We start from the raw sequence: 16,008 nt of genomic DNA on the forward strand, positions 1-16,008 counted from the left end.
TTTAGGAACGCTCCCCTCGGGAGGGAGACGCCTCCTCCAAATCCCACCTTTGCTTCTAGCCGCGGAGCTCCGGGGAGGGGATCGCCTGTGCGGAGGTGCTGGGGGAGGCCACAGCCCGCTCCACCGCCGCTGACCAATGGGGGAACCGCCGTGTTGGCAGAAGGCTCAGGGCTGATAAATTCCATGGGTCTCAGATAACACATTCTGGAGACAACTCCCATTGTCACCGGCATAAAAGCGGAGCGGTGGGGGAGCAGGGCACTCTCCTGCCCGGGGATCACGAATCGTTGAGGTGCAGCTTAGCTCGGGTCCTTGCTCTTCCTCCCCATGGCCAGTTACAGCTTCAGACAGAGCAGCTCCTCTGTGGTGGGGGGTCCCGGCGCCTCCTCCCTCCGCTTCGGGGGCAGCTTCAGGGCCCCCAGCATCCACGGGGGATCTGGGGGCAGAGGAGTGTCCGTGTCCTCTGCCAGGTTTGTCTCCTCCGGCCTGGGGAGCAGCCTGGGGGGCGGCTATGGTGGAGGCAGCTTCAGCAGCAGCTTTGGCTATGGGGGTGGCCTGGGCGATGGGCTCCTGCCGGGGAATGAAAAGGCGACCATGCAAAGCCTGAACGATCGCCTGGCCTCCTACCTGGAGAAGGTGCGTGCCCTCGAAGAGGCAAACTCTGACCTTGAAACCAAAATCCGAAACTGGTACCAGAAACAGGGACCAAGCCCAGCTCGGGACTACAGTGCTTATTTCAAGACTATTGAGGACCTTCGAGACAAGGTAGGTGTAAATATTTATCAAAAGTCATCTTAGATTTCCACTTACAAAGGAAGCATGAAAATCCAAAAATATCCTTAAGGAACCCCTAGAAAGCATTGCAGGTCATGGGAGGGAGATGAGATTAAATGCAAGGAATGGGTGGGGGGTTAAAGTCAACGTCAATATGGAATTATCTACTTTTTTGAATGCTAGCCAGGAGGAGATACAAACCAGTCAGTGGGGAATGCCCAAGTATTGAAGTCTGATAATGTTTTCTTTTAACAAAGCTTATGTTTATACACCTGCTGGTCATGCACACACATATGACCAGTTAATGTATGAATGGGCTTGTATAAACTGATATGTAATGAGAGCCAAGCAATGACAGCAGCCTGTCTGTCTGCAACCTCTCACCTGCCATAGAGCTTGAAAACCCTCAGAGGCCCAGACACACTGCTTAAACAATGAAAATAAAAACGGGTTTAGAGTAATTTCTTTTTCACATTTCCTATTCTTAGCCTTGGAATTAAGTGAACTGAAACATTTGGCGTAGGAAAAAAGGAAACAGCAGCCATGAAGTAATCAATCCCATATATAAATGCAGGATTTGCCCCAAGAGCCCATGGGTACCTGATAACAGATTGCTGAGGTGATACACACCCTGCATAACACAGGGAGTAGCTGATTAACTATGTAAATAAAAGAAAGAAAACTTGAGGTTTAGTTTTCTGAGTTCAGCCTGGAGTTCATGACCGCTCCCACGCAGGTTGCTTCTCCTTGCTGCAACCCATCCTGGTTTAGAACCTGAGCTCTGCTGATGGCAGAACTGGCAATGGGATTTCCTCCTGTTAGTATTTTTCCTTTCTTTCCTTTGCTTCCCCTAGTTAGGGGTGGGAAACCATACAGCTGGTCTGTGGATGACCTTTTGAGTTTTAGAAGTGAGTTTTAGAAGTTTGAGTTTAGGCATAGAAGACATTCTTTCCAGGTAAAACTGATCAGAGATTCCTTTAAATGAAATTTCCTTCCGAGGCTTTCATGATGCATTAAAATAATCAATAAACACTATCCTGGGTATTCTAGGAAATAAAAATGTGATCAAAAATGGTCTCTCAGAGTCCTCTCCTTCTCAGCCAGCACATAGTTTTGTCTTACTGTGGAACTTTTACCTAAAGCCACTTCATACACCAGACTCGAGGATGTGTCCAAAACAGAATCCTGGCAGAAGCATGTGATAAATCTGTGTGTTTGCTGTAGATCATTGGTCCTTCCCTTGTTTGCTGTAAATCATTGATCCTTCTCTACACCTCTATTTGCTGTAGCTACAGGTGGAATAAACTCTTCACTCTTATCTGTACAGCAGGGAAAGCTGATAACAGTTGTTTCAGCCTCACTAATGAGCTCTCATTGTTTGCAGATCCTTGATGCCACCATTGATAACGCCAGGATTGTGCTGCAGATTGACAATGCCAGGCTGGCTGCTGATGACTTCAAAACCAAGTGAGTAATTTCTGAGAAGGAAAAGATCTCATGAGTAGGCAAAAATCCTTGTTGAGCTAAAGGGCAGTGAAAGAGGAATGGGATGCCCCTAAAACCCCTGTATGAATATTGGTTTGATCCTAGGCATGCAGTTCAACCCTTCACGTCCTTGCTAAGAACACCAGTGAAAATTTTGCATACTGTGGAGAAAGGTTTAATGCTTGATGACATTTGCTACACCATAAATCCTACAAACCCAGATACATTCAATAGTGTGTTTCTTGTGGGCTGGGTGATCAGAACCTGAATGGGTTTGTTTTGTTTTTTTAAGGTTTGAGACTGAGCAAGGTCTGCGCATGGGCGTGGAGGCCGACATCAACGGCCTGCGCCGCGTCCTGGACGAGCTGACCCTGTCCAGAGCCGACCTGGAGCTGCAGATTGAAGGACTAAAGGAGGAACTGGCCTACCTAAAGAAAAACCATGAGGAGGTAAACCCCAAGAAACATGTTTGAAAGTGGCACTAGAAAAATAGCTTGTGGAGATGAGTCCCTCAGGATTGCCCTGGGCTCTCCAACAGTGAGGGAAAGATTCCTGTGTAGGATCTCTCCAGCCAGTATCTCAGGGGGATCAGTCAGCCTTAGCCCTTGAAGAACGGACAGAACGTTCGTGATGTTTTCAGTTTACAATTGTATCCTCTTTTGTCTCCTCTGTCTTTCCTCACAGGAGCTGAGTGCCCTGAGAGGGCAAGTAGCTGGCCAAGTCAGCGTTGAGCTGGACTCTGCTCCAGGCATTGACCTGTCCAAGATCCTGGCAGATATGAGGGACCAGTATGAACAGATGGCTGAGAAGAACAGGAAGGATGCTGAGGCCTGGTTCCACAGCAAGGTATTGTACAAACACTATATTATACAAACACTAACCAAAAATATCCACGAAAGAAACCACTATTAAAACACACAGAAAAATGCCGTGATAGCCTTACACCCCCCACATTTCTCACGTGGCGTTTTCCCTGTCTCAGACTGAAGAGCTGAACCGTGAGGTCGCCGTTAACACCGAACAACTGCAGAGCAGCAAGTCCGAGGTCACCGACCTGCGGCGCACCCTGCAGGGGCTGGAGATCGAGCTGCAGTCCCAGCTCAGCATGGTACGTCAGAATTGGCACTGCCTGACAGCCCCCCACTGAAAAGGGCCCGATTTCCCTCCCTACACGGAGTCCTGCAGCGGCAGCAACCTTTCCTGTGTGTGGTTTGCCCTGACAGAAAGCGGCGCTGGAAGGCACCTTGGCCGACACAGAAGCGCGGTACGGGGCGCAGCTGGCGCAGATCCAGGCGCTGGTTGGCAGCATCGAGGCACAGCTGGCAGAGCTGCGGGCCGACATGGAGCGCCAGAACACCGAATACAAGATCCTCATGGATATCAAGACCCGGCTGGAGCAGGAGATCGCTACGTACCGACAGCTCCTGGAAGGGCAGGAGTCCCAGTAAGAGCCTTTTGCTCGGCCTCATGAGTCTGAGCGTGTCGTGGTGCTCATTTGGCACAGCGCCTTGGTTAACTCAGTACTCCTGGGGTTCTACAACTTTTAACAAACTAATTTTTCTGGAGTAACATTCTAGAAATGTTACAGTTGCTGTTTACATGAAGTGAGACCTCAAAGAGTTTCTAAACAGGAAGGGGAACTGACAAGCAGCACAGTAGATTAATTGCAACTAGCAGTTGAAGTGATCAGCTGCATCACAGTCAGGAAAAGTACAGTTAATAATGTTTTACAGAATATAGAAATTAATACCAAATTCCCATAAACTCCCTGTTACCAGGCAGAGAACTTTTACCCAACAGGAATCAGTGTGGGAGGAAATACTGGGAAGAGCAGTGAAAGCAGTCACTGAGTGACTCCCACATGGCACTTCAGTCTCACCTCACACAGCCCCAAGGAGGAAAAAAATCAGGCAGGGGTTGAAAGGTTTTGGTTTGCTCTGTTACTTCTTTTCCATAATGTCTTTTCCCAATGCAGTTTAAAAATGCATTTCCCACCACAATTCCCTGTCCTTTGCTGAGAAGGAGCACAGGGAGATGGGCGTCTCTTCCCTGACTGCACACAGTGCACCTGATTGATAGACAATTTGCTTTCATCCATCCTCATCTCATGCAGCATTTGATGTATTAACTCTCCTTTCAATTGTTCTCTTTGTTCCACAGGATGTTTGGCTCCCTTTCAGGAACTGCTGGTAAGAATCCTTTCTCTTTCAGAAGAAGTTTTGTTTTCTAAAATCACATAACTGATAGTTGTGTCTGTTCTAGAGATTGGGGCCTGCATAATTTGTCACAGAAAAAAAAAGTAACAAATTATGTCTCTGGTTAGAATGGAACAAATTTCAGCAATTAAAATATGTCAGATATCAGAAAAATATCTCAGATTCTGCTACAGTAAAGGCTAAGTAAAGCACAAAACACTTCATCATTTCCCCAGATGAAAGGACACAGGAACTGAAGCTTGGCCAGCTCAGGGGAATTGCAGGAACATGCCAGTAAAACCTGCCTTGAGCTGTTAGAGGTCAGCAGTGTCATAAAAGGGATGAGTCAAATCCAGGCGATGGAGAGGAAAAGTTCTGAGAGAAGGGAATGGGAGATGAGGCCCCAGCCAAGCTCAGCACCCATCACAGAGTGGGCTGTGTGAGCCGGGTTAAATGATTGCTTTTCTTTCTCTCCATGTCACTGCAGATAAAAGAGACAAGCACTGAAAGCCCTTCAAAGGTCATCTGCCATCTGAGAAAAAGCAAACAACACATGGATTGAGATGGAGAAATCACTCTGAGCTGCTGGAAATGACTGTTGAAGCACAGAAGGTTCTTGGCTACACAAAGTTTAGGCAGATTCATTCACTTAGTGACTGCACACAGTGCACCTGATTGATAGACAATTTGCTTTCATCCATCCTCATCTCATGCAGCATTTGATGTATTAACTCTCCTTTCAATTGTTCTCTTTGTTCCACAGGATGTTTGGCTCCCTTTCAGGAACTGCTGGTAAGAATCTTTTCTTTTTCAGAAGAAGTTTTGTTTTCTAAAATCACATAACTGATAGTTGTGTCTGTTCTAGAGATTGAGGCCTGCATAATTTATCACAGAAAAAAAGTAACAAATTATGTCTCTAGTTAGAATGGAACAAATTTCAGCAATTAAAATATGTCAGATATCAGAAAAACATCTCAGACTCTGCTACAGTAAAGGCTAAGTAAAGCACAAAACACTTCATCATTTCCCCAGATGAAAGGACACAGGAATTGAAGCTTGGCCAGCTCAGGGGAATTGCAGGAACATGCCAGTAAAACCTGCCTTGAGCTGTTAGAGGTCAGCAGTGTCATAAAAGGGATGAGTCAAATCCAGGCGATGGAGAGGAAAAGTTCTGAGAGAAGGGAATGGGAGATGAGGCCCCAGCCAAGCTCAGCACCCATCACAGAGTGGGCTGTGTGAGCTGGGTTAAATGATTGCTGTTCTTTCTCTCCATGTCACTGCAGATAAAAGAGACAAGCACTGAAAGCCCTTCAAAGGTCATCTGCCATCTGAGAAAAAGCAAACAACACATGGATTGAGATGGAGAAATCACTCTGAGCTGCTGGAAATGACTGTTGAAGCACAGAAGGTTCTTGGCTACACAAAGTTTAGGCAGATTCATTCACTTAGTGGTGATTGAAATGCAAATTGGGTCAGCTTTGCAATTATTCCTAGGTTTTGCATGTATTGAGTTGCTGCATCTACTCAAATAAAGATGATATTCTTGCAATCTTTGCTTCTTTGGAGTTACTGTGATAATTCACTGAAGTTTGGCTTTACTCAGACAGGAATTAGCCAGCCAGCCTCTCTGAGAGTGCTCACAGGGTGGGGAGCTTGGGCTCCATCCTGATTCTTGCTGGCTCCTCTTGTTTGGAATACAGAGGCACTGGCATCCCCAGCTCCTCAGAGGGGGACACCAGAGTGACCTGGGATTCTCACTGTGATGCTGAGCAGGGGCAGGGGGATGGGAGGTGGTTCTGGAGAGCAGCACGAGCTGGGAGATGGTTCATAGGGTAAAATACAAAGTAAAATACTGGCTCGTAGATAATTCCTGCAGGAGCACACGGGGGTGAGCTGCAGTTGGGAGAATTCTTCACTTCCATTCTCCTTTCACACAGAGCTTACAAACCATTAGCACCAATTTCAGCCCACCTACCTCCCATGCCATTGCAAGGATATCATCCCAGCTGAAATTCCAAGTAGAATCACTTTTAGTTCCAACACCCAGAAATTACTCATTTTATTTGCTACCAAACTGACAGGCAAGGAAACTTCAGGGATTGTGCTAAAAGCAAACCATGGCTCCATCCCAACCAGAACCTTTCCAGCTCCTGCTGTAACCAAACTGAGGCACAGTTTGCTCCACAGCTGGGGGGGAATGAAAACAGGGATATGCCCAGACTGAAAGTATCCCAGCACTGCTCTCCCCCAGAGTTTGCAGTCTGTGTTTCAGGGAGACATGATAAAATCCTTGAGTGCTTCTCTCCTTGGCCCTGGGAAACGTCCATGATCCCTTGTTCACAGAGATTAATGGCTCAGAGCACCCCAAGCTCTGGACCTCCTCTCTCAAGGTGGGGCAGTCCTCTTCAACCCAAAGGTGCTGGTGCCTGGGCTTGGTTCAGCAGTGACTCAGGTGACCTGCCAACATCAGCTGTCACTACTGACACGACAATCCCTGCTCAGCCTCTGGAATGAAGTATGGTGGCATTAAGCAGTGGCTTCACTTTGACAGGGGAAAACTGTGGCAGGAGAGGAGAACAGTGAAAAATACACAGAGAAAGGGACAAGATGGGGAGAACAGGGGAAAGATGGGCAGAATCAAAGGGAGCAGTGGCCCAAGAGGCACAGGGGGCAGGGGATCCTTCAGGAGCTCCCCCATTTCTCTGGGGTTCACCTCTGGAAGAGCCAGGAGAAGAAGATCTTGTGCATTCAGTACAGGCAGATGCTGAGTGCAGACACATTAACACATAGCACCAAACTTATTCCCTACAACACTGAGACCTGGAAAACTCCCTACATGAAAGAACAAACAGCTCCAGATTTGTTTTTTAATCTTAACAAACCCCATTCCCTGACAGCAATTTCTTGCGACAAAACCAGTCAGGGTGGGAGCTCACTGTTGCAGATTTCTGGTATTGTCCAGCTGCAAATGTGCAAGTCTGACAAGAAATTCTCATGCTACAAGATTACAAGCTATAAAAATCCTGAATTCTTGCTTTTATAGCTTAGATCTATTTTTATTTTATAATTTTATTTTATGGTTTTATTAATTTTTTCCTCTATCTGTAAGGCAGTGAAGGATTGCTGGTAAAATGTTTGATATAAATCACTCAGCCACTATAATTTTAGCATCTGGTTCAGGGGAAAAAAAAGTGTTTTCTAAAGGCATGTCATGTCTCCTCTGAGTGATGGTTTTATCACTCATAGAGTGATCACTGAGATGACAAACAAGCTGCTGCTTGACTGGAACTTGCTGTCCTGAGAGGAGGGGCTGGAGTGTGTCAGCTCCATTAATCCCACAGCAGAGGTAACAAAAGAGTTTGTGCAGCACAGACATGTCAGGGAATGTCTTCCAGGAAAGCTCTGTGGAAGATGACAAACCGAGGAGCTCAGGTACCACAGGAACAATTCTGAGACTGTGCAAAGGATGAGTCCATGTGTCATTGGATAAAGAACCTCTGAGCAAAGGTAGTGAGACCAGAATAAAGGTATAACCTTGAAACAGCCTTTCTTTTTATTTCTTTTTTTAAAAAATTTTTTAAATTTCAGTAAGTGGTTGGCTTCTATTTCCCTGTACAGACTGTAAGGAGAAAATGCTGTAGAAATCATGGTCTAAATTATGTTATGGGGCATGATCTGTATTGGCTGCTTGATTTATTTTGTCTCCCAATGGTAAATATTCAACAGAAAGGAACAGTTTTTATCTGCTACCTGGTTTTTGTAAGTGTTCATCTGATACTGATCCAGCCTGGGGCATGTCAGAAAGCAGCAAAGTGTGTTTCACCATTGACTTTCCAAAGGAGTTATCACACCTGAGTGAAAGAAGACTCAATGAAAACTCCCCAAAGTTTCCTACTAAATTTTGTGGTGTTTTGTTGCTTGGGGTTTTTTAATGGAATATGATTTTCTTATTGTGGGCTCTCTCAGTTGAACAGCCCCTGGCAGTGCTCACGCTTTGGGGCATTGATTACAGGAGCCTTTAAGACAATTTTTTATCTTCAGGAGGGCTTGTCTGAACGTGTTTCATGAGCCACCAACCCTTGGAGACACAGGGATCTGGCAAGGTACACAGACCATTCATCTGCCCAGCAGCAAAACTGAAGGGCTGTGGCAAAGGGCCAGGTTCAGTTTGAAACATGTTTCCAGAGCAGTGACACCCACCCTTGTGCTCTGCTCAGCCTGCACAGTGCCCGTGCCCAGAGCCAGCCTGCAGGGGCACATCACAGCTGGACTCTGCCACTTCTTCCCTCCTGAGTGAAAATGCTGTGCATTCCCTGTGCCTGCACTAAAATCTCAGCTGGAAATGTCAGAAACCCCCTTGGTTTATTCCAACAACTCCATGAACCTTGGTTTATCCAAAATCCCCATCCTGAGTTCTAAGCTCAGTTTCTGTACTGCCAAAGAATGCTAAAAATAATGCTCTTCTCATGATGTTTTTAGCAAACATATCAGTTTTCATCTTTCAGCTTTATTTGAGGTCCCTGTGTTGTGCAGAGAACGAGGTGCTCTGCAAACTGCACAGTCCCCACAGCCCGTCCCCAGCAGGGCACACGGGCAGCTCCTGCTGCCTCTCACACTGCCCAAATCTGCCCTCCCTGCAGGGCTGCAGGGCTGAGTTCCTGAATTTCACTGGCAAGTTATTAGCTCAGTCATGTATTTCTGTTTCAGACTCTTGCTTTAAATGAAAGATTGAGGTGCCTCTTCTGAGTGTTTCTCAAGCCCTACTTTCAAATGCTACTCCATTTCCTCGTGCACACTGGTATTAAACACATGCATTGCTACCAGGACAGTGTTACCTTAAACCCATTCTCTTCACATTTTCCAAAGTAACAGGATCTTAGTCCTCCCACATTTACTCTTTTAACTGAGTTGTTTCAATCTGTGTTACCTTTCTGGACTATTTCACAACTATTAATAAATTTACTGTTTCCACTCTCCCTTGCACACCAATGGATGCTGACTGTTCCTCACACAGTGCCATGAATAAATGCTTTTGTAACAAAAATTCAGACTCCAAAATCTAAATATTAGTTCCAAGAAAAAAATCAAGAATAAGAACATTTCTAATTCAACTCCAAAATTTTAAAGATAAAAAATGTAGATGAAAAAGAAGGAATAATGGTGAGATGAAGAGATGATTGCACATTTTTCAATGAAAGAAGAGTTTTACTTAAGCCTCATTTTTAGAAAAAGTTGACTTTCTCAAGGTAGCCATGGCAAGCATTGTAAATAGGCAAGTGGGTGGGGCTGAACTCACTTTGTTTTTCCATTCTTAAATGTCAGAGAAGTAAACTCCAAGTTTCAGAACTATAGCCTGAAGAAAAAACATCATCTGATTCATGCCTTTTGTTTAATTAAAAAAAGAAACCCCAAGCCCAAGCCCCTGCGATGTGCTGCCAGCACTGCTTGTCAGGAATGTCATCACAGTTGGCCTCACCTCTAGGGAGGAGAATTTTGGAGGGAGGGCTGCAGTGGGGTTTGTCTCCAACATGAGGATATAAAAGAGGCAGCAGGGCAGTGAGGGAGCAGGCTGTCTTCTCTTGCCAGGGTGCATAACTGACCTTTGCTCCTTCTCTTGCTTCAGCCATGGCCACTTCCTACATGAGCTCTTCCTCCACCTACGGGGGTGGCTTTGGGGGCAGCAGCTCTCGCCTGTCCTCGGTGCGCGCCGGAGGCACCTGCCGGGCCCCGAGCATCCACGGCGGCTCCGGCGGCCGTGGCGTCTCCATCTCCTCGGCCAGGTACGTCTCCTCTTCAGGAGGAGGCTGTGGCATTGGCGGGGGCTATGGAGGAGGCTTTGGAGGGGGAGCAGTCTGTGGCTTCGGAGGGGGCTCCGGCTTCGGAGGGGGCGCTGGCTTTGGAGGGGGCTCCTGCTTTGGAGGGGGCGCTGGCTTTGGAGGCGGCGCTGGCTTTGGTGGAGGATTTGACCTTGGTGGTGGCTTTGGTGGCGGCGATGGCCTCCTCTCTGGCAATGAGAAGATAACCATGCAGAACCTGAATGACCGGCTGGCTTCGTACCTGGACAAAGTACGAGCCCTGGAAGAGGCCAATTCGGATTTAGAAGTGAAAATCCGAGACTGGTACCAGAAACAAGCTCCCACCAGCCCTGCCCGTGACTACAGCAATTATTACAAGATAATCGAAGATCTCCGAGACAAGGTATGACATTCATGTGTAGAGGAGTTATAAGAAGGCAAGAGAATTATGGAACTGCATGTTCCATGTCTTTAACATAATTACAAAAGAAGTAGTGAATTCCTCATCCCAAATTCATTGATGTCCTGAGCATTCTAGCAGAATAGTCTCTTCTCAATTTAAATCCCAAGTATCTTATCCTGACAATGTGATGTTTGTTGAAATTAAAATGATTGCAGTAGAAGTTAGCAAAATGTGTTTAGAATTATCAATATATTTATTCAGAAATCAAACAGTAAAGAATGTGACAAGTAGGCCTCAAAGACTGGAAAGATAATTCACCTGGCCACAGATAAGATCAGGTGTTGTACAAACACATGCTCCTATTATGGTTCTAATCCATGTTGCACAGAGTATCACAGCCCTCTGGTTTGCTCATGAAATGTGGATCAGATATTTTACCATTACTCACAGGAATTTTTCTCCATGTTTCTGATTGCCAGATCCTTGCTGCTACCATTGACAATTCCCGGGTCATTTTGGAGATTGACAACGCCAGGCTGGCTGCTGATGACTTCAGACTGAAGTAAGTTCACCTGGAGCTCATTTGTCTTCACTCTACTTGTCTTCACTCTCTCCAAGCAGTTTTTCCTTCAGTAACTTCAGATACAAACCATCCTGGCAGGCAGAATCCATTGAGACAGGACCAATTCAGAATAGAAGCCTGACAGAACACAGCATTCAGATCACTGAGCTGTTTGCATGATCAGTTACAGCCCATGTCTTCATTTCTTTGTGATACTCAAATATTTTTAGTAGCCTGAATCAGGGGAAAGAAGGCAGGAATAGGTGAGATTTTCACTTAGGAGGAACTGAGTGGCAGGAAGAGAATGCTGTGGGGCTTCAGCATTTCTCTGCTGGAGTCTGAAGTTTAGAGTAAGGTGGGGTTTTTCCAGCTCCCAGGCTCAGCAGCACATCAGATGATAAAGGTCCATGTGCAGCCGCCTTCCCTGCAGCAATGCACCTGCAGGTTTCTATTTTCCCTCCTGTGTCCTTGGCAGCCCTGCCCCACCTGTGCTTTCCTGCACAAATCTGGGAGGACACTGCAAAACTCCTGTCCTGTGTGACAATGTTTCTATTGATGCTGATAACCAGTATTAGGTTGTGCAAGGTGAAATGTCGTGTCCTCCTCAGGAACAAAATCATACAGCATTGTCTGTGCTTCCTTATGCTATATTGGAAAAAAAAAAGCTTTATTGCTTTTACACCTCTAAATCTGTATGTTTTCATCTACAGTCCACTGTTCCTCCTATATGTTATCATTTTACAGCTCTACTGAATACAAACTCGGACGTGTTGCAGTGCTTGTGTCTTTTGTGAACTGCAGGTATGAGAACGAGCTGTTCCTGCGCCAGAGCGTGGAGTCCGACATCAACGGCCTGCGCCGCGTCCTGGACGAGCTGACCCTGTCCAGAGCCGACCTGGAGATGCAGATTGAGAACCTGAAGGAGGAGCTGGCTTATCTGAAGAAGAACCATGAAGAGGTGAGAGTCCTGGCAGTGCAGGGAGATCACTCCCCTTTGGAATTTATCTCTTATAAATGAAAGATACGTGTAAATTACATGTAGATACGTGTGTCCTGTGTGAGGACGCCAAGATAGAGCTGTTGCAATGAGAAAGAAAATGTGATAAATGTTTTATGTGAGTTCCATCTGTGATATTTGATAGCACAGGTACTGTGTACCACAGCAGGGATTGCTGGGGGCAGGAGCAGTGTGAGAGGAGAGAGCCTGATCTTTTTGTGTCCTCTCTTTGCTGTTCATGCAGGAAATGAAAGAGTACTCCAACCAGCTGAGTGGAACAGTCAACGTGGAAATGGATGCAGCTCCTGGCATTGACCTGACCAGAGTTCTTGCTGAGATGAGGGAGCAGTATGAAGCTCTGGCTGAGAAGAACCGTAAGGATGCTGAGGCCTGGTTCTTCACTCAGGTATGGTCACCAATGAACAGCACAGCACTGCCTCAGCATTACTGTCCTGGCAGGTCCCTACCTCCCTCAAAATGACTGATTTTTATACATTTGTATGTGATTTTACAGTTGTTTTTCCTTTCAGACTGAGGAGCTGAACCGTGAAGTTGCCACCCACAACCAGCAGATACAGACCAGCAAGTCAGAGATCACGGAACTGCGCCGCAACCTGCAGAGCCTGGAGATCGAGCTCCAGTCGCAGCTGAGCATGGTACAGCACTGCCTCACCCTGTCCCTTCCTCCCTCGCTGTCTCACCTCTCCTGGACTCCCCCTCCGTGGGACAAACTTCCTTCTAACCTGTTGTGACATTGCTGTGCTTCAGAAAGCTGGGCTGGAGGCCAACCTGCGGGACACGGAGGGCCGGTACTGCGCGCAGCTGGCTCAGATCCAGGCCCTCATCAGCAGCGTGGAGGAGCAGCTGAGCGAGCTGCGCTGCGACATGGAGCGCCAGAACCAGGAGTACAAAATGCTCATGGACATCAAGAGTCGCCTGGAGCAGGAGATCGCCACGTACCGCCAGCTGCTGGAGGGCCAGGATGCACAGTATGTCACTCTGTCCCCGTCCTGATGAGCAGAGAAGGGTAACAGCACTCTGTGGCTGCCAGGGGGACTCGGCAGTGCTGTCACACTCCCTGCACACGCAGCCTTTGGAGCACTGGCAAAGTCCCTGGTACTGCCATACCTCCAGTTAAATCTGCACATTGGTGGTGTGGAGGATTTGAAAATATAAATGCCACTATTTTGACCATGATGAATTATAAAAGGCACCAGGCCCTATATATATGTCTCACTTAATCCTCTGATTGCACTGGAATTAGAGCTTTCAGCCTGAGACAACCTATAAAAACCTGCTCCCATTATTTCTTTAGGTCCTGGTTTTTTCTATTTGTGCCCAGAGGTGAAAATTAATACTCATCCTCACACACCAGTATCCCCAGCAAGAAAAGAGCCTGGAACAGACTCCAGCTTACTTCAGTAAAATCTGCATTTTCATGCCTACTTCTCATATCTGATCTATACATGGAATCACTTTTGATTTCTGAGGAGGAATCAGCTCCTTATATAGTATCTAGAAGAGGCATTTTGAGGAGAGGAGCAGTATAAGGAGACACCTCAGGACAAGGAACTGGTCTGACCACTGTTCCCATTCCCTTTCAAGTACATAGGGGTGGATTTCAAAGCTGAAAGCACCCTAACACCACCTCTAGTAACAACACACCTCAGAACCAGCCATTGAGAGCAGCTGTGTGAAATCCTGGCTGTCCACACAAATTCCTAAATGGTTCAATGGTTTCAGGGGACAAGGTCAGGAATGGTCATTAATCAAATATTTCTTTTTTACAGGTTGTCAGGACTGAACCCCAAGGATGGTAAGAAACATTTTTATTTAATGAGGGGCTGAAATGAACAGGCAAAATAGGATTAAATAAACCTTTTAGCCTTGGATTTCTTCTTACTACCACAGATTCCATTCTCCCCACAATGAGCGTGTTCTGTATCATGTAGAGACAAAAATATAATACTTTATTTTATGTGCATTTTTGAAACCAGTAGATTTCCAAAATGATTGCATGAACTGCTCATGGGATTCTAAAATACCCAGATATCCTGAAGATTCATTCCTCTGCTGATTCACATAACATACAAGATGCTTCCAAATCCATATCTGCTGTGCACTCGCAAGGTTTTCTGGATGAGAACCAGGAGGGAAAGTAGATAAGATGTAAAGGCAGCTCTGCCTTTGATATGGGAAAGATCTTGTGAGGAAACAAACAAACACAACCTCGTGGTTCAGCTCCTCAGGGTCTTGGCAGTGCCTTAGTGGTTTTATTGTTCCCTATTTAATTTTTTTATTCCTCCTACAACAGCATTTGGGAGCAGTACAAGAGGTCGCTCTGGCACGGACGATGATGGAAAACCTGTTTCTACCCGTGACAGGAGATACCCATAAAGAAATACCAAATCTCCACGTGGACCCAGTGCAGCCTCCACACTGGCTAATGCTGAGATAAAGAGCCTTTCACTTCCCCAAATCACAAGAATGTATCCAAGAATGTCTTTCCTTAGATTTGTTCTGCCTTTGTACATGAGCACTGGCTCGCTGGCTCAGAGATGCCAAAGCCTGTTTTCTGCTGGTGCTCTATTGTGTCCTAACAATAAAGTTTCTGTTCTGCTTCTGCAAATAAATCCAGTCTAATGGTGTTTTTTGAAGCCACTGTGCCACACACAGCCCACAGGCCCTCCCAGCATGGGCTGCTGGAACCCAGCCAGGGGATACTCTGGGAATAACAACAGCAATAACAATAATAACCTTAAAAATAATAATGAAGATAGTGATGAATGGACAGATAAAGTGCCATTAGAGTCTGCCAGCCATCTGGAGCTGGTATCAGTGAAAAACAGAGAAGATAGCATAAAAAATCCTTAAGATCTTTGTTCTCAATTCCAAGGGCACAACAGGGTTACAATTCATGCACAAATAAAATGCATCTCTGAAAAAAATGCATATATTTGTGCTCCTACGCTGCCTGCAGCACCAAGCAAATTCCCTCAGCTCCTAAGGAAGCAGCAGGCACAGTCCAGGTGAAACAAATTGCTCAGACTTTGCTGCAACTGTTGTGGTTTTCACCCATGAGGAAGAGCAGCCCTGGCCCGTGTCACGGCTGTGCCTGTGGCTTTAGCCCCATCACCTTCTCCCAGCTACAAATCCCCCACAAATGGAACTGAAGAGATGCTGATAAAACTTTAAGAGCCTGGTGAATCCCACAAGCACACAGAGCAGTTACCTAAGCACTGTACTTTGCTCACATAACATGTTTGAAAAAGGCATCCTTAGCCCCATCACTGGACATTCAATCCACATTACAGTACCTGCAAAAACTATATCATTTCTAGAATTACATATTTTATTTTCCTTCCAAGCTCCTTAGAGACACTAGTTTTGTGTCTTCTATTTTCTGACATTTAAGAAAAGGAAATGTACACTGCTGGGATCGCCAGTTTGGCCATGAGATCATGGATGCTGCTGGTAAGAAGTGCACATCCCCTTGGCATTCCCACTGGAAGGAGTTCAGAAGAAGTTCTGGCAAACTGCAGCAAAGCAACATCACAGTCCACTAGAGAGGAAAACTGAATTGCATAAATGATATTTTTTCCTGATCCAAAACCTTGGTGACTATTGCTGTATCACTCAAACAGCAGGAGAGGGAATTCCTGCAGCCACAGGCAGCTCTCCATCCATTTCTATTCCAGATGGAGGAGCTGAATCAATCAGTGATTGTTGCAGGACATTGACCTGTACAAGGTACCTGTCAAAATATTCTGCCTGTATTTTAACTGCAGCCTCGAAAT

At 46.1% G+C, this 16,008-nt stretch overlaps 2 protein-coding genes across 2 annotated transcripts; both read left to right on the forward strand.

The window, feature by feature from the left end:
• Nucleotides 1–23: 23 nt before the first annotated feature.
• Nucleotides 24–5,088, forward strand: LOC120496686 (keratin, type I cytoskeletal 19). The gene is made up of 8 exons (XM_039697350.1): nucleotides 24–765; nucleotides 2,159–2,241; nucleotides 2,552–2,708; nucleotides 2,944–3,105; nucleotides 3,242–3,367; nucleotides 3,483–3,703; nucleotides 4,420–4,448; nucleotides 4,942–5,088. The coding sequence occupies exons 1-8, from the start codon at nucleotides 328–330 to the stop codon at nucleotides 4,959–4,961; spliced, it is 1,236 nt and encodes a 411-aa protein (XP_039553284.1). The 5' UTR covers nucleotides 24–327; the 3' UTR covers nucleotides 4,962–5,088.
• A 4,991-nt stretch (nucleotides 5,089–10,079) lies between these two features.
• Nucleotides 10,080–14,840, forward strand: LOC120496631 (keratin, type I cytoskeletal 15-like). Its single transcript, XM_039697266.1, has 8 exons — nucleotides 10,080–10,652; nucleotides 11,132–11,214; nucleotides 12,016–12,172; nucleotides 12,456–12,617; nucleotides 12,742–12,867; nucleotides 12,980–13,200; nucleotides 14,002–14,027; nucleotides 14,526–14,840. Exons 1-8 carry the CDS (start codon nucleotides 10,080–10,082, stop codon nucleotides 14,606–14,608), a joined length of 1,431 nt encoding a protein of 476 aa, XP_039553200.1. The 3' UTR covers nucleotides 14,609–14,840.
• Nucleotides 14,841–16,008: the final 1,168 nt, after the last annotated feature.

The sequence above is a fragment of the Passer montanus genome, unplaced genomic scaffold, assembly GCF_014805655.1.
Source record: "Passer montanus isolate IOZ18808 unplaced genomic scaffold, ASM1480565v1 scaffold117, whole genome shotgun sequence".
NCBI classification, from domain to species: Eukaryota; Metazoa; Chordata; class Aves; order Passeriformes; family Passeridae; genus Passer; species Passer montanus.